General features: G+C 56.6%; 1 protein-coding gene across 1 annotated transcript in view; it reads left to right on the forward strand.

Moving 5' to 3' along the window:
- The window catches only part of SFXN5 (sideroflexin 5), a 108,057-nt gene extending 87,494 nt beyond the window's left edge, over positions 1-20,563 (forward strand). The window contains exons 13-14 of the mRNA XM_046660892.1: positions 1,045-1,162; positions 17,468-20,563. Of these exons, the coding sequence (XP_046516848.1) occupies positions 1,045-1,162; positions 17,468-17,545 (196 nt within the window). The 3' untranslated portion in view covers positions 17,546-20,563. The remainder of the gene's footprint in view (positions 1-1,044; positions 1,163-17,467) is intronic.
- The last annotated feature ends 1,605 nt before the right edge of the window (positions 20,564-22,168 follow it).

A 22,168-nucleotide genomic window follows, 5' to 3' on the forward strand; every position in this document is an offset into this window, starting at 1 on the left:
TGCCCACCCAGCATCCCCTGGCAAATAGTTCAGTCATCCATCTTGCTGGCACATCCCACCCCCGGCCTCCCCAAGTGGAATGCTTAGTGGTCCCCACCAAAGGGCCTGCTGGATTATACAAAACGTAAAGTTCTGATGGACAATACGGAAAGGTGTATTTGCCAGCTGGTGTGGCCCTCCATCTGTCTGGAGAGCCTGTTTTGTCATGGAGCTGGGGGACCCGGGGCCCTGGAGGGAAGTTTTTCATACCCCTCTCCTGCGCAGGGATCTCACCTCTGAAGCTTGCCAGGGGGAGTGGCTGCCAGCTGTGACATGCTGGTGATGAAGCTGGCAAAGGGTCCGGAAGGCAGGAGCTGGGAGCAGCATGGGGTGACAGCACTGGTGGGGAGTCAGGAGTCCAGGCAGCAGCCCCGCGGGCCTCCTGCAGACTTGGCCTTGGCACTGGGCAAGTCGCTGCCCCTCTCTGTGGCTCTTGGATTGAAGTTGACCAAGTAGGCATGGGTGTGTTCTGTTCCCATACACAGAAGAGGAACATCCCCTCCCAACTGTGTGTATGTGTGTGCAGGTGTGTGCCTGTGTATGTGTGTGTGTGTGTGTGTGGTTTGTCGCCTCCCCTGGGCTTGGCATCTACTCTGGTTTGTTTGTTATTTCTTTTCGTGCTGCCTTCAAGGACGATCTTACTCTCCTGGGTGTCCCCGAGGAGCAGGAGCTGACAGCCTCCTCTCTCGTCTCCCCCACATGTGGCCTTCTTTGCACAGGGCTGGACACATGGTGGGGTGGGTGCCCACAAATCCTCATTTATGATTTATGGTTGAGGCTTCAACTAGCAATGTCCTTCAGGGCAGGGCCTGGGGAGAGGGATGCCAATTGGCGAAGGCATCAAAGACAGAATTCCACCACAACTATTTAGACATGGGCTGGCACTGGCCCAGAACTGTGCTGCCCTGGCCCTGGGACTTGGAGCGGCACTCGACATGGTAGCTAGCGGCCCACTCACCCTGTCTTCTGGTCTCATGGGGCTCCCTCTTTCTGTCTCCCTCGAAGGACGGCTCTCCTGCAGGCGCGCCCCCGGCTGCTCCTCCCTGTGCAAAGCCTCGTGTGCCTGGCAGCCTTCGGCCTGGCCCTGCCCCTGGCCATCAGCCTCTTCCCACAGATGTCAGAGGTAAGTGAGGGAGAGGCGCAAGGGCAGGACAGGGAGGGCCAAATGGTTTGGCCATTGATTAACAAATACTTATTCAGTGCTGACTTCTTAGCACTGGGCTGGGCGCTGGGGTCAGAACCCTGGATGAGACTGGCCCAGGCTCTGACCTATCGGAGCTGAGGGTCAAGCAGTGAACACAACGATGAAACAGGGAATAGCAAATGAAGGTGGAGTGTTTGGATGGGAGAAGTTCAGCTGGCTGTGGGAGGACACAGTAAGGGGCCCAAACCAAGTCTAGAGGGAAGTGGCATTGCACCGGGCCTGGAGATGGGCTGCAGTTGGCCAGGTGCATAGGGGGTGAGGGGACACAGAGGCTGGGCTCACATGGTGGGAAGGCTCTGAGGTGAGGTGGCACACAGCATGTTCCAAGAGCTGAGGAAAGTCTGGAGCAGAGAGTGGAGCAGGATGAGGTAGGCCAGGTATGGGGGCCTAGGCCAGGTGGTGCCAGGAACTGGGAAGGCACAGAGGGTGAATGTCATCAGAAGGGCTGTGCAAAGCAGAACCACAGATTCCTGATTTTCAATGGTCCCCATGGCTGCATCGTGAGGCTGGGCTGGAGCTCTGGAGGAGAAGAAGGCATCAGGAGGCTGTGGCGGGCGTCCAGTGAGAGACAATGGTGGCTTGGACCAGGCTGTTGGCAGTGGGCATCGAGAGAAGTGGGTCCTTTAAGAGAGAGTTAGGGGCCAGCCCCGTGGCCGAGTGCTTAAGTTAGCACACTCTGCTTCAGCGGCCCAGGCTTTCGCTGGTTCAGATCCTGGGTGTGGACATGGCACCACTTGTCAGGCCATACTGAGGCAGCATCCCACATGCCACAACTAGAAGGACTCACAACTAAAATATACAGCTATGAACTGGGGGGATTTGGGGAGAAGAAGCAGAAAAAAAAAAGATTGGCAACAGTTGTTAGCTCAGGTGCCAATCTTTAAAAAAAAAAAAGAACACAACATGAGATCTACCCTCTTAACAGATAAAAAAAAACGAGAGAGTTAGAAGGCAGCTTCATAGGGAATTGATGAAGAGCTGCATGTGGTGGGAGGGAAAGGGAGCCGGCAGGGTATGCGCCCGACTTTCTGGTTTTGAACAACCAGGCAGCTGTAAGTCCTACTTAACAAGCTGGAGACACGAGGAAGGGCTGGCTTGAGGGAAGACAGTGTGTTGAGTTGGGTGGACATGTAGGATTTGAGGAGCTGTGGAATGTGTAAATGGAGGTGCCCTGTGGGGAGTTGGCTCTGGGTCTGGAATCCAGGAGGGACAAAAGAAGAGGCCACCAGCATAAAAACAGTAATGAAAGCGAGGGCAGTGGGTGGTATCAGCCAGGGAGCGTGTGGAGCAAAGAGGCCCTGGGTGGGGGAGGACGGGGGGGTGGTATCCAAGGACGAATGGCCAGGGCAGTAAGGACAGAGCCAGGTGGGGTCAGCGGGTGGTGGGCCATCCACAAGGTCAGACCCTCCTGAGAGGTCATGGTCCGTGAGGTTGAAGCCTCCGCTGGTGTCTCAGGTGTTGAAGGCAAACCCTGTCCGAGGTGTGGGGCCCAGCTGATGGGTGAGGAGATGGGGCGCAGGCTGACCGCTCAGTCCAGAGGCTGGCGCCAAGGGAAAAGAGAGAAACAGACCCACAGCTGGAAGGAGATGAGGGATCAAGAGAAGCTTTTATTGGTTTATTTTCCCATTTTTCAATGGGAGAGACTGGAGCTTGTGTAAATGCAACAGGGAAGACACTGGGAGGAAGAGGATGGGGAGAGCAAAGTCCATGAGGTGGGGGGACAGAGCACAGAGGAAGGGATTCAGGGCTTTGCCTTGGCGAGGGGAGAGCCCTCTCCCCTCTTTAGTAGGCAGAGCGCAGGCAGATGCAGTTGGGTGTGGGGTTCGGGGGTGGGGAGGTTCCAGAAGTAGTCCCGATGGCTTCTGAATTCTCATGACTAGCAGAGAGAAAGGAGGGTGGGCAAGGGGGAGGTCAGGAATCTGAGGACTACAGAGAATGTTTGAGACATTCAGAGGGGAGAATGGGAGAGACAGATGACCAAGGAAGTCAGGGAGGCCTGGGGGTGGGTACAGGGGTCAGCAGAGGGGATGGCTGAGGGAGGACATGGATCCATGGGCGTGGCCAGGGCTTGTCTACCCAAAGGTCCTGGGGCCGGCTTCGGGAGAGGCCACAGGGTTCACTCAGCGGGTTTTGTGCAGCTAGAGGGGGCATTCAGGAGGTTGGTAGGAGATCAGGAGGAGCTGTGGACCCCCTTGGGATCTTAGCGGGGTTGGAGTGAAGAGGGCAAGTAAGGTGAGTGGGAGAAGCAAGTCTGATGGAGAGGCAGACCCAAGGGGGTCAGAGAATGAACATGGTATCTGGAGTAACTGAGCTCATGGGAAGATGGAGGCTGTGGCCAGAGACCGGCCTTCTGACTTGTGATTGCAGGACTGACCCTGCTCAGTCCTCCAGAGCGCTGGTGGGAGGGGTGCAGGTTCCTGCAGGGAAGTCAGGAAAGGTGAAAATAAGGGGCCTGGGGTGATGTACCTGGACTATGAGAACTGGGGACCCAGGGTCTTAGAGTAGGAGGTGGTGACCCAGCCTCCAGCCCCAGGTCCTAGGGTGGGGGTGAGGGCTAGAGTCTTCTCTCCACTGAGCCCCAGAGTCTTAGAAGGAAACTGTGATGAGTGGGGCTCCTGTCATGGGGGGCTAGGGCACACTGGGATGGGAAGCCTGGTGTATAGTCTGTGCCAGCAGCCCCCTCAGGTCCATGGGATCCAGCCCTGTCGTGAAGCCAGGGATACCCCTCCCCATCCTCTTCCGCACCCCCCACCCTGAAAGCTGAACAGCTATTACTCGAGGCTGGGGGACTCCAAATGGAGCCAAGGGCTCCAGGTGACCTGGAAGTTTTAAAGATGGGAGGGAGGGCACTTCGGTGGTCCTCGCATCCCCATCCTGGAAGGGCTTGGCCCAGCGCTCCCCGAAGCTGCTGCACCTCTTTGTACAGTTGGGCTGAGCCCGCAGTTCCAGGCGAGGGTCAGAGTGCTCGTGGCACACGGTGTTCAGAAGCCTTCAGTAGCTCTCATAGCTCTGCCTCTCTGCCTAGGGGAGGACCCAGGGCAGAGAAACCCCACAGTACAGGATTGGAGACCATCCCCTTGGAAGGATTTTCAAGGTCATCCAGTTTACCACCCATTTCTCTGCTGGAGAAATGGAGGCCTCGAGTAGGCGACGGAGCAGCCCAAAGTCACAGAAGCCAGGTGCTGACATGGAAGGAAAGCCCAGAGGCCCACTTCCCATCCAGAGCTCCCAGGAGATGCTGCATCTGCTTGTTCTGTGGGATTTTCTCTCCTCATTCAACCACTTTCCCTACCCTGAGGCAGGGAAGAGAGGAGGGAGCTGGGGGGCACCCTCTGGTAGAGAAGAGTCTAGGAGTTCTGTGGGTCTTTGGCAGGTGTCCCTCGAGGACAAATAATGGAGAGATGGCCACCATCCACCCAACCAGGCCTCCAGCCCTGGCTGCAAAGAGGTGGTCTAAGTGAGCAGCCCTGGCCTCACAGAGGCTCCATGTCAAAGTCCAGGCTCCTCTCTTCCCCCGTGCCTGCCTCAAATAGGCATGAAAGTTAGTTCTTCTGGGTGTCTAACCAAAGTCCCTCTCATTGCAACCCAAGCCTCTTTCTCTAGATTGGGAAGAATATAGTCATTGCATACTGTCTGTTCTCTGGGAAAGGAGGGTTAGGACATGGTTTTCAGAGCCCTCTCCTTACCTCCGTCAACCCCAACAGCATGCAGGTGGGCCTGGGCATTATGGGGTATTTTGTGGCCCGTCTGTGACCTATGGCACCAAGGCCATCAGCCAATTGGCTGAGAGGACCTCACTCCCCCATCCGTCCTCCCAATTAACTCTCTCTAACGAGGTGCTGCCTCTGTCGTATGGGGACCATGTCTCACATCCCAGAAGCCAGTGGGATTTGCCGCAATAAGTCTAGACTTGCTTGGGCTGACCCAACCTTGCCAAGAGTCACCAAAGTTGTCAACAGGAGTAATTGCTGGAACACTAATTAATTAATTAGGGGACTTGGAGATAGAGTTTAGGAACTGGTTCCTAGAGTGGCTGGCCTGCAGTGATGGGTGTGGGGTTTCCAACCCACTAACCCCAGAGGTTGAGGAAAGAACTTTAATTCCCCTTCAATCCCTGGGAGAGAGTTTTGTCTGCTATTTTCAAATCAGTATTTCTGCCTACTAAAATGGTGCTAATAATTACAAATAATAATAATCATAGCTACCGTTTACTAAGCATCTACGCCGCTGGGCAGCATGCTGGGAACTCTGCATATGCCTTGTATTAAATCCTCCTAATGCCCTCCAGTCCCAGGTGTCATTGACCATCAGGGATGTTACCTAGACAGTTAGATGTGTGCAGCTAAGCCTCTCATGACAGATTTTGGCTGGATATCTGGAACTTTTGGTGCATGGGAGGAACTGAAGCCGGGGAAGGGGTGAGGTCACTGTGGGCATCAAGAAAGGGCAGGAGCAGCCAGGGGCAGGGGGAGAACCCCGACCAGGTGGCTTCGTGGATGCTGAGGACAAGGGCATTTCAAGGAGGGCGGGGGCAGTGGGAGGTCTCTGCAAGTGAACTGCTGCAGGGGGACTAGAAGGAGTTGACAAGACTTGGCAACCGGGTGTTGTAGCGAGGCAAGGCAGTCTAGGAGGCAAAATGGTAGTCAAGTTTCTCTCTTTGTTCAGAGAAGTGAGTTCAGGGATGGGAAACCATTGGAGAACAGCAAAGAAAGCTGTATTCACTGGGTATTCTGTGAGTTGAAGGTTGGGAGCCTGGAGAAAGGGCAGGGATGGGGAGGGAGTGCACATTGCCCAGAGTGGAAAGGCATGGCCCCCTTGGTCCAGTAAGTAGAGGGGCCTGGTTGGCTGTGGTGGGCAAATGGGGGTCCAGAATATGACAGTCCTATGAGGTAGGCACCAGTATTATTCCGTCTTTACAAATGAGGAAACTGAGGCACATCAAGGTTCAGTACCTTGCCCAAGGTCCAAAGTTGGTAATGATGGAGTGGGCTCTGTAGCCACAGAAGGATCCCATAGCCCTCCACAGCCCACCCCCACCTCACTATAAAATGAGCTCCAGATGGCTCCTTGCTCATTTATCAGTAGGAACATTCCAGCCCTCCTACCCTTCATGGGAATTCACATCCACATTCAAGGGACATTTTGGAGTAGGTGTTTGTGCCTTTGTCTGTAACCCAGAGCTTGGGGGACAGGGGTTGTCTAGTGGGCCAGCAGGTGGGGCGGGGAACCTCCTGAGGAACTTGGGTGTGACGACGGGGGGCACAAGGTATGGCCTCCTTTCTGGGCCTCAGTCCATCACCATGCAGGGAGCATGGGGTCTGCCCAGGTGAAGCCTGTGACCTGCAGGTCAAGGCTGTGGGGCACTGGCTAAGGCCGGCTTAGCCAGGCCGTGCCCAGGCATGGACGGGCCCGTCTGCACCCAGAATCTGTTCCCCACCCCACAGACACTGGGGTGCTTTCCCCTTCTTCTTTTAACTGGGAGGCTCCAGTCATAGCCCCCTGGTCTCAGGGAGCCTCCATTCTAGTGGGACAGACGGAAACCCAATAAACAAGAAATGTCAAGTGATGGTGTAGTTATGATGAAAATAAAGCAGAAGGCTGTGCTAGAGCTTGCCCGGGATGACTCGAGGTCAGGCGGGTTGTGGAGGCCTCCGTGGCATGGCGGGGCCTGATTTGTGGTGGCCTTTCTGGCCCTGCCCACTCTGGAGATTGGGGCTCCGGGGTCCAGGCAAATGTAGTCATCTCAGTCCTCTCCCAGGCACACATGAGCGTGTGCGCATGCACACACACACACACACACACACACACGCGCGCGCGCACATGCTAGTGCCTTAGCTCCCGCGAAGGAGATGCCCTGGGTCCAGTTTCCGGGCCCATGGGCTTGGCTGCCACAAGAGGCTGGACCGGGGGTGGTGAATGTCCCTCCAACTCCGACAGCCGGTGTTCCCCACCTGGGAGCACTTCCAATCCCATTTAATGAACCTCATGCCTCCCAGAGCAAGAAGCAGTACCTTGGCCAAAACCCCCTCCTGCGTCCCTGCCTGTTTCTGTCTCTGTCTGTCTTTGTGCCCCTTTCTCCCTTTCCCCGTTCCTCTCGGGCTCTCCCCTCCCCACCCCATTCCTCTCTCTTTCCACCCCCGACTGTTCCCCCAGGAGCTCGGGGGCTGGGGACAGGGCTGCACGTACAAGCCGGAGCCATTGTTCGACAATCTGTTTTTGTCTTCATCTTGTTGGCAGGCGGCAGGAGAGGAGCAAAAGGTTAATGAGGCACTGTGCAGCGGGATTACCGCGTGAACGGGCGAGCGGCGGGCGGGCGAGCCAGCCGTGGTGACAGGGAACTAATTAGAAGCAGTTTAACAGGAGGAAAAAGTGAAATCTCCTCTTCACCAACTGTCAATAATTAGCTGATTTGGTGAGGTTGAAATGTGTCCACAGGAAAAGGTGGGGCTTTTCTGTGGATGAGTGAGTCTCGGGGGATTGGGGACCACTGGGGGCTCTGCCCTGTCCTTAGGTAGGATTGGGGCCAAGGTTCCCCCATGTCCCCCAGGCCTGCCCTCCTCCGCTCTGACTGCCATCCCTCAACCTCAACTATCCGTATGACCTTGGTCTTAACCTGAGAGACCTCTGTTTCCCCAGCCATAAGATAAGGTGTTGAAACTAAGTTTCTTCCTGGCTCTGCCCATTAGGCTTCTGGAAGTGACACCATGAGACAGGGCCCTGGTACCAGAGTTAGGGGAGCTGACAGCAGACTGTGTGACCTTAAGTCAGAAGCTGACCCTCGGGTGTCTCATCTGCAGCATGGGTGTGCCCTCTGAGGGCCACCTTCTGGGGCCAGGCACGGCTTGAGAATGGTGCTGAATCACAATGGGCAGAGCCTAGCCTTCCTCGGAACATGCCTTGTAGCCCCCAGACCCTCACTCTCTCTTTCTGTCCTCCCAGGATCACTAGGGGCTGAGGTGAGAGCACAGGAAAGACCCTCTGGCTGGGCTGCTGGTGGAGGAGAGAGCCCTGGGCTGCTTCTGTAGGGCTGGGGGATCTCCAAGTGTATACGGCTCTGTTCCCTGGGGACAAGGAGTCAGGTTCACTAGCAGCAGGGATGCATCCTGTTGGGCCTGTTTTCCCTGTTGGCCTACCCTGCAGTTGACTGTCAGTTGTAGGGCTCTTGGGCCCTGCGCTTTGGCCTTCCCTGACACCTCAGCAGGATACCCTCTCCCAACCCTCCCTCTGCCCCTCCAGCTTCTGCCAAACACCTTGACTGGGAGAAGAGACATCATCAGAGCCCCCGGGCTTCCTGCTCAGAGCCTCCCATGTCAGCCCTGCCAACCCCCCCAACTGTCCCTCTCACCTCAGCCCTGGAGGGTCCAGGCACTGAGGGCGTGTTCTGAGGAAGGCTGAGGCCCTCCTCATGTCCCCACGCCACTCACAAGCCGCGCCCCACCCTGGTCCCAGAGGGTGGCTCTTAGAGCCCACACCCATGCTATAAATGAGGTACCTGAGGGTCAAGCTCAGTCACCCCACTTCTCACTCCCTGACTCCCAGCCCTCGCTGCTCCCCCTTCCAGCTCTCAGAGTTAAGGAACAGAGAGGCACGCCCTCCCTCCCTGGGAAAAGAATGTGGGTACCCCCAGTGGGTGCCAGAACCTCCACCATCCCTCTCCTCATCACCAGCCCTGAGGAAAATGGTGGTTTTGATGAACCAGCTTGGCTGGGAGCTGTGACACCCTGGAAGCAAATGTCTCCCCGAGCTTGCCTCTCTTTCTCTGAGAAAGCATTTGAATGAGCTCAGGTCTACATTCGACCTGTTCTAGAAATGACCCTTCCCCCAGGAAGTCCTCCCTGATGAGCTCCACCAGGATCTGTCTCATCTCACACATGTAGACTCTGGTGGTGTGTGTTTCCTGGGTCCCATCTCCCTCCTGGGGACAACAGTCTCTTCTCCCTCTCTCAACACATAGGGTGTCCCTCAGGCTGAGAACTGGCGCTCTTTCTCCACACCTAATACAGAGCATGGCTCACCTGGACTCGCCTTGACTTCGTGAGTCTCCTGCTTCTCCTGCTCTTCCAGGGCTGACGTGAGGCCAGAGACAACGACTAGGGGACATTGTGTCCCTTCTGAGTCCACAGGCGTTCACCATCTCCCCGAGCAGGGCCTCCTCCCCTCCCATCTGACATCCATCTCCTGCTTTGCTTGGAGATGTTTGTTTGGGGTTTTTCTCATTCACTGGTTTAAGCAGCCCCTACTGGACTCCGAAGCGGGCTATTTTTACTGTCAGAAATCTGCCGCCTCCCCGCCCGCTGCTTTCTTGGAGTTTGCCCACAGGACCCCCCAGGAGGGACGGATGGGAATGGCAAAGCCGCTCGGAGCCCAGGAACGCCAACGCCACCTGTCATGTTGCCTGTTCCCCACACCCCCACCCCAAACCTGTGCGTGCACACGGGCCCACGCATGAGCACACGCACGAACACGCACACACGTGCCCCAGCGGCAGGCCTCCGCAGGGCCGCCTCTCAGCCTGTCCCTCCCCGGTTCTTTCTAGGACTTTCTAGAACACCTAGCTGAATTCAGGACAGGGAGGGAGGAGGCGTGGTTGTGCAGAGCTTCTGTTGAGAGGATTAAAGCCATCAATATGTGCGAAGTGTTTAGAACACAGCAAAGGCTCATCCTCCGAGCTATGAGGAGACCCGAGCGAGCAGGACCAGGCCTGGGCACTGGGATGACCCCGGAGTCCTGCCTTCTTTCTGCAAATTGCACAAGTTTTCTAAGCCTCCAAAGGGTTCTCCCATCCATTTCTTGATACTATCCTCACTCCAGCCCCAGGAGGTAGAAAATCTTCCCACTGTACATATGGGGAAACTGAGGCCCAAAGGCTGTGAAGATGGAGGACAGAGAATGATTCTGAGATTGGTCCACCAGAGGGCACCCAGGAACAGTGCACAGCTCCAAAATGGGGAGGGGGCCTGAGCATCCACTGGGTGCACATCGCACAGGGGAGGAGGAAAAGTATAAAACAGGATGCCTGCACTTGGAGAGCTTCAGTTCAGTTTGATTCAGCCATTGTTGAGGACCGACTGTGCACAAGCCAGGGGGATACTGCCTCAGAGACTCACACGGGTTGGGTGGGGGATGGCCGTATTCACGGATAGTGTACAAACTGGCCTGTGACTGGGGATGTGATGGAGATGGAAATAAGTGCCAGGGGTGCCAGAGGTGGCACCAGTGGATTTAGTCTGAGAAGATCAGGGGAGGCTTCCTGGAGGAGGCAGCCTTAGAGGATTAGGATATAGCTGGATTCAGACCTCAAAGCCTAAACATACAACATACTGGAAATCGAGAGCAGCCGATGGATGAGCAACCTGGAGAGGGTCCCAGAAGACCTTGAATGTCCAGCCAAGAAGTCTGACATTCACTGGGAAGGCAGTGGGAGCCCAGAGCCACCACCAGAGGCCTAGCCCAGGAGTCCAGGCTCAGGCCTCAGCTGCTCCTCAGCCCTGGCCTAACACCCCTGCCCTCTAGGATACTCAGGATAGCTTCCCCAAAGACGGAGCCCGGAGGTGTGTGTCTGAGCAGGACCCGAGGCCTGCCCGGCCTTGGTGAGACAGGGTGGGATGTGGCTGCCTGGGAGGTAAGCTGGTTCCTGGCTTGGCAGAGGCCTCAGGCACACAGGATCAGCCAGGTGCTGGCATGGGCATTGGACCCCGCATCAGTGTCGCCACCACCTGTGGACCGTCAGCGGCCCAGATTCCTGACCAGAAGCAGGAGGCAGCTTTGAGCCGTGTCACAGGGTCACGCTGAACACCCTACCCCCCAGCCCTGTGCCTTTGAAAAGGAGGCGGAAAAGACACAAGAAGAAAGGCAAGGAGGAGGAAGGTCTTTGTAGTGGGTAAAAGCCCCTGAGAAGGGGGCACAGGCCGGGATCCAGTTTCCTGTTTACGTCTCGGCACCTTAGCTCCAGGTTCAAATATGTAAACTATCCGCCCGGTCTGGCTGCAGGTGTGTGTGCTCCCGAGGCTGCAGAGGCAGAGGTGGCCCCAAATGCATTCCTGACCCTGGCCCCACACCCAGGATGAGCCAGGAGACAGGCAAATAGCTCAGGGTTAACCCTTCCTGCACCACGAAGGAAGGCTGTCAGGCTGTTCTAGGGGACTCTGGGGCCAGCCGGGCGTTGGGGTGCTCAGGGGAGGCTAGGGGCGACCAGACATGGTGCTTCGTGTTTGCTGCCTCTGACCTTAAATGTAACTGGAAGTCTGGGGGTATCTGCTGCTGGGGGCAGCAGGGTCTGGCTGTGTCTGGAGGGTGGGGTTGGGTCTCTGATATTGGGGCAGGATACAGATGAGGCTGTCTGGAGCCGGGGTGGAAGTTCTGTCCCAAGTCAAGGAATGCGAGCAGGGTAACGCTGCTTGTCTCATGGCAGGGTGGGCCTGTTTCCAGCAGGCCTACATCTTCCTGGCACCTCAGTTCTGGGGCTGGGGGGTACCATCAGCCAGTGCTGATTCCTTGCTGGTGCCTGCAGTCCCACCCTCTAGGGTTCTGGCTCCCCATTGCAGACACCACCTCCCTGGAGGGCTCCTGCTGACTGGCTATCAGTTGCCTGGGGAGGAGTCCACCAGAGGAAAGGAGGGACCCACAGGTTCCTGCCTGCCCTCCCCTGGCAGCCTGGGGCTAGGTCACCCCTTCTGGCTGCGGCCACTCCTTGCCCAGCCCCATTTCTCCTTGTCAACTTCTCCCCAGAGGAGGCCACTCAGAGCTCGTCTGTGGTCAGAACCAAGCCCCTGTCCTCAGCCCACTCCCCTGGGGCTCTAGCCTTTACTGAGCTGGTGCTGGTGGCCCTCCTTGCTGCACCCACTCCTCTCGCCGGGCCTTGGCCCTCCCTCCCTCCACAACCCACCTGTGAGCCTCTGTGGCCACCACACCATTCTGATGCCGACATGGCATGTAAAGCCCACTTCTGCTTCTTACTCATCAGCCCCCCAAACAGCAGGGTGACCCCAAGAGAACAGCACAGCATTTTGTCCCTACCTCTGAGAACCTGGAGCTGGTTAGGGCAGATGCAGGGCACTCCACTGGCCTCACTCAGTACCTGAGTCACATTCATTTACCAGCAGGGCCCTGGATGTGCTTTCCGAGGAGGACACTTGGCCCCCCCATACCTCAGAGAGGTGATCTTCAAGGGAGAGGCAGCCCAGGAGTCCCCACCCCAGCCTCCCTTGCTGAGCCCAGTGATAAGGACCCCCAACAGTCCTGACACCCGTGAAACCTCAAGATGGTGGGCCATTTGCCCAACCTCCAGCCATGGCCAGAGAGCTGGTGGGGTCTTACCTAACGGCCAGTTGAATTGGCTCAGGACAGAAGTGAGAGGCTGTGACTGGGTCAGCACTAAGTGGGAGTTAGGAAATCTGGACCCCGGAGGCCACCAAATTCCATTGCCAAGACCAAAGCCTTTCATCCCTCACTAGGACCACTCAGAAAACTGTCTGCCTGGTGTCCATGCTGCCTGGTGTCTGTGGCTCCCTCTGTCACTGCTTCCACTCCTTGGGCTGATACCCCAAGGCCGCCGTCATGGGCTTGTTCCCTATACCCGCCCCTCCAATGTGCCTGTTCCCCAGGCCTGGCACCCTCCCCTTCCATCTGCTCTCCTGGGCAAGCTCCTCCACTCCGGGGCCTCTGGCTGTGCTCACACACCCCGGCCTCACTCTCTTGCCCATACACCTGCCCAGAGCTCCAGAACCTGGGACCTGTCTGCCTTCCAGACCTCTCCACCTGGGGGACCCGATATGGCCAAACCTGAGCCCATCACCCTCCCACCCTGACCCGTCCCCCTCCCATCTTTCCTGCCTCTGAGAATGGCGTCACCAGCCACCCCAGCTCCTGAGCTAGAATTAGGAGTCATCCAACACACAGTCATCCTCGACACCTCCCTCTCACCCCCACACGGGATTGGTCATCAACTCCTGTGGATTTCATCTTCAGAAAGGATCCCCAGCACATGCTTCTCTCAGTCTGGATCATGGCCTGCTCCTGCTCAGAATCCTTCAATGGCTCCCCATTGCCCTCCGATAAAATGCTGACACCTTATGGCCTACAAGGGCCTGATTTTCCCAGCCCCCTTTCCTGCCACATTCCCAGTCTGCCCAACATCGCCCCCACCCAACGGGCTATGCTGGCCAGCTAATGCTTTTCCCTTTGCCCACCAAGCTTTCTTGCCCTCTCTTATGAAAATCCTCCATTTTCCACCTCCTCCGAGAAGTCCTCCTTCCTTATTCTTTCATCAATACATGGAAACGCCCACCCCCTCCCCAGTTTCCATGGCACTCTGTCTCTCTGGGATCCACCTGCTTTCATGTCTGACTCCTCCCCTAGACTTCAAGCTTCTCAAGGGCATGGGCTAGTCTTGTCCATCTTTGTGTGCCCAGCCTTGGTGTATGGAGTTGGCAGCCATAAACATCTGCTGACTTGAGGGCCTATCGAATTGAAATGAAAGGAAAAGCCTTGAATGCCACCTCTGTCCCCAAGCCCCTGCTTTGGAGGGCCTTGACCACCTCCCCCTGGAGCCTTCCCATTGCCCGCATCTCCCCCAGGCGTCCCTCCTACCTGCAGCCCTCAGCGCAGTGGGGAGCCTGGGGGGACCTGGGTCTGTGACAGCCCCCACAGCAAGGGCAAGGCCTCGGTCTCCCCCCGGACCAGCGCTCTCCAGGGAGTGGACCAAGTGAGCCGTGGCCCTGGCCTGTGGTCCTCCACCGTGGTGGTGAGCAGCCCTGCCGATTTTAATGCGGGCCTCAGTGCTTCAGTGAAAGCCGGCATGGGAAGTTGCTAATAATGGCACTAAAATAAAATATGCTACATCTGTTATGGGTAGCAGAACAAAATTAGCTGCTCACACCTCTGACATCCAAGATGTCTTAACTTAAAATACTCCTTGGCTTACTTTACATCATTTACTGATTATATTTAAAAGAAATACAATTTTGCAATTACTGTTCTTTCCAGCGTGATATCTATGCATCATTTTCCTTTTATGTTTATATATTTCTCCTTCATTAGTGCAGTCTGAAGGGTGATTAGGATTCTTCAAACATTTTACAGAGGTTAAACGTTGATTAAGATTTAATTATTACTGTAAATAGCTTGGAATGACATATGGTGCAAAAGCCTGACATATGTGCATTTGAATAAATGAAGTGCTATTTCCCAGGATGCCTCAGTAGCTGTTTAACAGCTTTCCCGAAGGGTTATGTTACACCTCATGGTAAGATTGCTGGGATGTTATATTTTGTTGGTTTTTGCAGCTGAAAGCTAAGAACAGTTTTCCAGTTTTTTAAAAACATTGAATATTTTAAATACCTAAATTGTTTTGCACAAATTTTTGCTAATTTGTCTAACTAGGTTAAACATTTTCAAAAGCATTTAGATTTTTAAGCGTGGGTGCTGTGCATTGTGTCAGTGGCAGCGTGGGGACGAGGGGAGCTGGTGGGGTGGAGGGGACTCGGAGGCCGGCAGGGGTGGGGAGGGAGGAGGCAGTTTGAGGAGAGGGGGTGGGGAAGAGGCCCAGGCCCTGAGCCTAGCTCTTGTCTCTTTGGCCCTCTCAAGTGGCAGAGCCTGGGTATTGGGTTACCAGGGACTGCAGAGGCAGGGTCCCCCTTCTCCAGGAACTCCGCCATGCCCACCAGCGCTGGTCCACACCGAATTCCCTCTTGTCTGGCCTGTGGCATGCATGGCCTGGGCATGACTGAGTTCTTCTAAGGCAGGGGCTGGTCTGTGGTACCTTCTGCCTGCTCCCCAGGGTTGCCATGTTTTGACATCCAGCAGGTACCTGGGGACCAAGTTCAGCTGAGCTGAGTTACAAAGGCCTGGTGCTTCCTTGAATCTGCCCAGGGCCCTGTCAGGCTGGGGCGCCCCCCACGAAGGGGCTCAGGCATCCTCACTGGCTTAGTCCCTGGAGCTGCAGACCAATATCTGGGCTGCTGTGGAGCCTCCAGGGGGACCCTGTCCTCCCAGTGCCTTCTGCCTCTCTTTGTTCCACTCATTTATTCAATGCTTACTGACTACCTACTGGGTACCCATCACTCGGCCTCGAGGAGGCCGGGAGAAGCAAGATCACACACTGCATTCCTGCCTCACGGAGCTTGCAATCTAATGTGGAGAGTGGGGAGATGTGTGAACGGTCAACCTCAAAACCACATGATACGACTCAGATTGAAGAAGGGCAGGGAGCTGCGGGGGCCTGAAGAGGTGGCCACACCCAGGCTGGATGAGGGAAGATGTCCAAAGCTGAGGCACAGAAGATAAGCCGAAGTCCAGGGAAATCCGGGTCGGGGAGGAGGAGAGGCAGTGGCAGAGGGGCCAGCTCAGGCAGACTCAGGGTGGGACCAGCTCAGTGTCTCTGAGGCCCTGAAATAAGTAGGTGTGCCGTATCTCCAGTCCCAGGAGAAGGGTGGTGAAAGTTGGCAGGGGCAGGATGGCGCACAGGTCTGGACTGGGTCCCTGAGGGCAGTGGGGCCCTGAGCCAGTTTGTAACAAAGAGGGGCATGACCACACTTGTGGTTGAGAAGGCTCGCACTGGCTGCGGTGGGGGATGGACTGGAGTAGGTGAGACTTGAGGGGAGGGAAGGAAAGAGGAGGCAAGGAGGCCCCAGGGTCTCTGGCGCGAGCGCCATTGGGTGGCACTGTGGGAGCCTGCTTAGGGCAGTGGGAGATGGTGAATTTAGTTCCATTTTCGATGGGTTCAAGTGCCTGTAAGACATCCATGGAAAAGTCTAGCAGGCAGTCAGCTGTGAGCCCAGGGCTCAGGGGAAAACGTAGCTGGAAACTCCTCAGATCTGAGAGTCACCAGGAGGGTAGAGTCACCCAGGGGTGTGTGCAGGGAAGAGAGCCCAGCTAGAGCAGGCCCCGTGGACCTGAGAAGTATCCAGCGGATGTTACAAAAAAAGGAGCCAACAGTGCCCCTGGAGAGAAAGATTTTCATGGAGTGTAGTGGGAAGAGAAGCCAGGTTTGCTGTGGGTTGAAGAGTCAGTGGGAGTGAGGAGGTGGAGATGGCCAGTGTAGACAATGCCTTAAAAAAACTTGGATGTTGGGGAGGAGAGAGACCAAGCGGTAACTGGTGCGGGACGTGGGGTTAACGGGAATTTTCTCAGATGGGAGGTTCTTGTCTGTGCTGAAATGCTGGTGCGCAGGAGTCAGTGGACTGAAAATGTGGGAAAGAGGGTGGACAAGCCAGAAGTGGGCTGCAGGAGTGGGAGGCAGGGAGGTGGAGCCCAGAGGGGATCTGCCTTCCAAGGGGAGGGATAGCTGCGGTGGGGGGCAGGAGGGCAGGTGTGGAGCAGAGTGGACACAGGTAGGCCATGGGTTTGATGATGGGGTGCTGAGGGGTCCCTTCTGATGCCTTCTGTTTTCCCCCTGAAGTATAAAGAAGGCTCATCTGCTCAGGATGAGTGGGGAGCTGCGGGGGGCGTGGCTGAGGAGACAGAGAAGGGCTAAGGTGGCCTCTGGAGAACGGGAGAGGGAGTGGACCAGCAGTGTGGCCCGGGGGTGGGGGTTTGCTGGCCACTCTGAGGGTCCAGCCAAAGTCAGGAACAGTGACTGTCGAGTGGTCTACATTAGGTGGTCAGGTTCTTGTGGAGAGAGGGTGGATGCATGATTGGGTTCCTCCAAAGCAGGGCTTCTGCCAGTCAGGGCTGGAAGGATGTTGGGGTGAGGGAGTGGCTGGAGTGATGGTCCCTGGTGTCCCATTGGAGGGGGAGGGTGTGAGGACTGAGGAGTCTGAGGCCTGAGGTCTCGGTGGTCTGAAAACAGATAGGGAGAGTGAGTGGGATGCTGGAAGGATAGGGGACTGTGGGGTCCAAGAGGGTGGGGTTTGGATTTAAGGAGTCTGAGTGGAGCAGCCCTGGGTGGTGCCCAGGTCCAAGGTGTGGCCCTGGGAGTGGGTTTGTGCAGTGCAGTGGCCAGGGTCCTTGAAGATGAGGGAGACACTGTAAGAAGCCAGATGTTCACCCACAGGGCCATGCCGTCAGAGAAGGAGGCAAGACCTGGGCTGGAAGGGATGCTGTGAGCCCATGGCAGACGGCAGGAAAGAAGGAAGATGTGTCATTAGGTGGCATGCTGGGCCCTGGCTGGGGGTGCTGGAGGCAGAGGCGGAACTGCGGGCACCAGGATAGTCCTAACTGCTACTCCCAACCTCCCCGTTCACCCCTCCCTCCCCTTTCCTCTGTCTGTTCTCACTCTCTCCTCAGATTGAAACATCCCAACTGGAGCCTGAGATTGCCCAGGCCACCAGCGGCCGGACAGTGGTGTACAACAAGGGGCTGTGAGCGGTAGCAGGCCAGCCGGCCTGGGGACAGAGCGTTGTCCAGGCCGGGGAGTTGGGGACAGGGAAGGGGTCTCATGGGCTGCACCTGCAGAGAGGGGCAAACCGAGCCCCCCAGTCCTGGGCCACCTGGCACTGCAGTGGTAGAGACTAACCCATTCACCTGTTAACATAAGGGTGAGGAATTCTAACACATTTCCTATAAAAATAATCAAGTGCATTTCTGGGCCTTACGTGGGGTTGTCATAACTCTACTCAGCACAATTATGTGTGAAGCTGAAAAATTGTAGAGTGCCCACAGGGTAGAATTAGGATCCTTTTATACTTTGGTTTCTTTTTTCTTTTTCTTTTTTATCAGAATCAAGTCTGAGCCTTGGCTGCAGCCGCCCAGATGCGGCAGGTGGACAGGTGGTAGTGTAGGAGTGGGCCTGGGAGTTGGTGGATTTAAGAGATTACCGTAGCTGGGTTCGATGGCTCCCAGGGCTGGGCTGGGGAGAGGAGGGGAGGCAGTCTCCACCTCATAGGATGAATTGCCTACAACTAAGGTCCTCAGGAGGTGGTCCAGGGAGTCAAGCAGCATGGGAGGCCTCTGGAAGATTCCTTGGGCGGCTGGCTCTGAGGGTGGCCAGCCTTTATCCATGCCACATCTGTAGAACCAGTTCCTCTGCACGAAGTCCACTGACACACTGGGACTGGTGTCACCCTTCGTGGAGCCCTGATGTATTTGAGGCCCCTGAGATGACCCCAGCTTCAGGCAGGAAGCCCCAAGAAGGAATGATGTTTTCTGGGAACCACGGACTGCACTCCTTCCAGGCACCAGGCTGGACGGCTGGGTGTTGGGGCTGAGAGTGGGCCTGGAGCCAGGCTGACTGCATCAGGGGGTCCTCTCCAGCCACAGAGGCTGCCTGCCCCATCCAGCTGCATCCTGACTGGGAGGGTCTCGTGCCTGAGGGTGTGGAGGCCAGATCTCTAGGCATCTATCTGAGAGGCAACATCGACCCAGGAACAGTGGGCCCCAGCTCTGGCACTAATTTGGGCTGTGTGACCTTGGACAAATCCACTCCCTTCTCTGAGCCTCCACTCCCTATCCAGAACCAGAGGACTGGATCGAGGGGATCCCACCTGCTCTTCCAGCTAGACTTCGTCTTTGCCTGTCCTGCTTGGATGCTGGTCATGCCAGGCACATCCCCAACGTGGACACTGGACTGGGAAAAGGGCAGGTCCCTTTGGGAATGGCCAGCAGTTTGCCCTCAGAACCTGGACTTTGCCCTTCTGTGTGTGACCCCAAATCTTGGGAGAACTTGAGCTTTGCCAGACACTTTACAGTTCTGAAGGAGGAGGCAGCATGGGTGCCTGGGCCTGAGTGTGGGGTCACATGTGGGTGCGTGCCACCTCTCGCCCCACAGGGCCCTCCAAGGCCACTGGCTGCCGACTCCCATCTCCCTCCCATTTGCGGGCCAGGAGAGAGGAGAGAGCTCTGCAGAAGAAAGCAGGGCTGAGGTGGGGGTGAACAGGGTAACCCCTTGTCTTAAAGGCCCAAGCAAAGAGGAAGTACGGGCCTCAATGCACCCCTCGCCTGACCCCAACTGGAATAGAGCCCTGGACAGGCAGCTGCAGGGCCTCCCTCCCCTGGTGACTCCACCTGGGGAGAGACCTGGCTGGAGGTGAGCATAGGTGCGTGCAGGAAAAGGCTGGCGCCGGGCAGCAAGGGCGTGGCCACAGCGGCTCTCCATCCTGAGGGCAGGGGTAGGTGCCCGCGGGTCTTCCACGGGCATTGACGCATGCACCTCCCAGAAGCCCCTGCTGCCCTCACCTCCCAGCCAGCCCTGGAACCCCCAAGCTAGCTCTACAGGACACTGCCCTGAGGGCTCCCTACTCTCCTGAGGAGCTGCCGACCTCCTGCCCATCAGGAAAGGGAGAAGGCAGAGACAAGGAGAACAAAACAGCAGAGTGGACGGGTGCCACAGTGTTGGAGGGGCAGGTATTTTTAAGCTCATCTCGCCATAATGTGAATGTGCCAATGACTGGGGGCTAGGCATGTCTCAGTCCTCTTTTGAAAAGCTCACTTCAAGCTCCCCCTGCCCACCTCTCATTGGGTCTTGTTCTTGTGCACTTTACCTTGGGACCAAAACTGCCCACCCTCGCCCCATTCTCACCCCCTCCAGAGGCCTGGCAGAGATGGGGTCTTCAAATCCCTCTCTGTGCTGGCTGCCTGGGCCTGTCCCAGCCCAGCCCTGTGGCCTCAGCATCTCATAACCTACTTACTTTGTCTCTTGGGTGATTTCTAGTCATGCTCCCAAATGCAATTTCAGGTGAGCTAAGGGGGCTCCTCCTGGTGGAGGAGGCAAAGGATCCTTTTAGCTCAGGGTGATGGTGACGCAGGTTCAGCGGGCCATGCTGCTAAGCCCTGGTCTGGCTGCAGAAAGCACAAGGGGAAACTTTTGGCTAACATCCATCCCCAACTCTGCTGAGGCCAGAGGAAGGGAGTCCTAGTGGGCAGACTGGCTCATGACTGAGGCGGCTGCCCAGCCAGAACCCACAGGTCAGGGCTGGCCCAGCTGTGCCACAGTACAGGGCACACCTGCAGCTGGTTCTCCAGCCCTTGCGCACCCACCCGACCCTCCTCTGGTCATGTCCAGCTTTCCCTCAGGCTCGGGGATGCCCTTCTCCCATTTCTGGAGAGCAGTCTGAGGGTGCAGGGACCAAAAGCCCAAGACAAGATGGCTGCTGAGTCAAGATGGCTGACAGACCCCTTTCCACTTCCTGGTTGTGAGCCGGCTTACTTCCTGTCCTGGGCCTCTAGCCCCGGAGAAGCGTGGAGTCCTGAGAGGAGAAGGACTAGTGGACAGAAGCAGAGGTGATTTTCCAGCCCTGGGCTGGTGTGAGTCAGGCATCAGCACACATGCCTCGGCCACACCCAGGGGGCTCCGCAGTGTCTTTTTAACTTCTCAGAAATTTTCTCAATCTCTGTGATTTATGTAATACTAACGAGCTGTGGGCAATAAATGATGGATTTAAAGCATCAGGGCTCGGCTTTGTGAATTATGGGTGGGAGAGGGGGGAGTACGGAAACACGGCAGGAAGAAGCCAAGAGCTGCCTGAGGATTTTGTGGGAAGGCCCCAAGGAAGGTACAGACCAGGCTCCAGGAGGGGTCAGGCCCGAGGCCCAGAGGGAAGAGAGGAAAGGATGCAAGAGCATGTGAGGGCAGGAAGCCGGACAAAGTGGGTGAGTTGATATGCTGCAGAAGGACACCCCCCCACACACCTATACAGAGCTGCTCCTGAGTGCTCACTAAGGGCCCCACTGCAAGGTACTTGAGTAGTTAAGAGATTTTGGTAGATTCTCATACTGTTTGTATCCAGGGGACTAGGGGGAGGGAGGAGAAGGGGAGGAGGGTCTTTCTCAACTGCCTGGGGGCCAAGAGAGGCTTCACAGGGAGGAAAAGTTTGAGCCAAGCAGAAAGGTACCTGATGTCTGCAGTGTGGTGGCACCAGCCCTGGGAGCCCTGCCCCTTCCTAACTCCTCCACGGTCCCTCAGGCCTCAGCTCTGAGAGCTCTGGCTCCTCTTCTTCCAGGCAGCCCCAGAGTTCCTTAGGGAGTGAGGCCTGGCCTCTTCTCCAGGACCTCCAAGCATCTTCCACTTCTGCAGGGAGAAGCTGCTGGCCTGCTGTGCCAGGCGGACCATGTAGTAGAGGTGGGGTTCATGGTTGGGGTCAGGGAGACCCGGGTTCCAGCTGCAGCTTGGCCCCAGCACGACTGTGACTTTTAGCCAGTCACTTCTTTCATTCACCCATTTATTCAGTTAGCTGTTTATGGAGCATCTTCTCTATGGAGCCTTGGTGTCCTTAGCTGTAAAATGTCAAGAACAGCATCACTCGCTGGACTGGTGTAAGGACTGGAGAGACCAGGTGAGGAGCGCACCCAGACTCTTCTCTCACCCCTCCCAGGTGTGGAGGGCACTGGGCCTCCTAGGAGGATGGGGGAGGGAAAGGGATGGGGGAGGGGTCTGTTCTCAAAGTGATACTTCTAGGTCAGGGGGCTCCTGGTCTCCGGGGAATGTCTTTACTAAGTGCCCCAGTGCCACAGCCCCTATCCAGGGCGGAAATCCTTGACTCTCAGGACAGACACAAATCCCTCCTGGGAGCTGTTTGTTGTTTTTACCTGGTTTGGGGGCTCAGCTCCTGCCCAGCCCAGAGATCATTAACACTCCAGGAATGCGGCTTCCTCTCACCCATCCCCACCCGCTGGCCCCTAGGGCCTCCCTCCTCCCACTCAGGCCGTGGTTAGAAGGACAGTCAGAATGCTAGGGGATGAGGGCAGTGATGTGTGACCCTTTCCCCAGGGCCTGGGGAGCCTGGCCTCATTTTCAGAATGGAGCTTCCCTCAGTCTCTCAGAGCTGCTGCTGCTCCTGCCATCTCACCCAGTCCCCTGCCACTCATTAGCCCCGAAAACGGGAACGTCTCAGGCTTTCCCCACAAGGCCTAACCCCGACATGCCCATGCTTCCCTGCAGTACCAGATGTCTCTCTCAGGGGCTGAGAAGTGCTCGTTCTCCATGCGCCACTCCAAGCAAGTCTTGGCAGCCTTGTCTAAGGTCAGAGCCTGGCTGCTTCCCCACAAGGACAC

The sequence above is a fragment of the Equus quagga genome, chromosome 5, assembly GCF_021613505.1.
Source record: "Equus quagga isolate Etosha38 chromosome 5, UCLA_HA_Equagga_1.0, whole genome shotgun sequence".
NCBI lineage: Eukaryota > Metazoa > Chordata > Mammalia > Perissodactyla > Equidae > Equus > Equus quagga.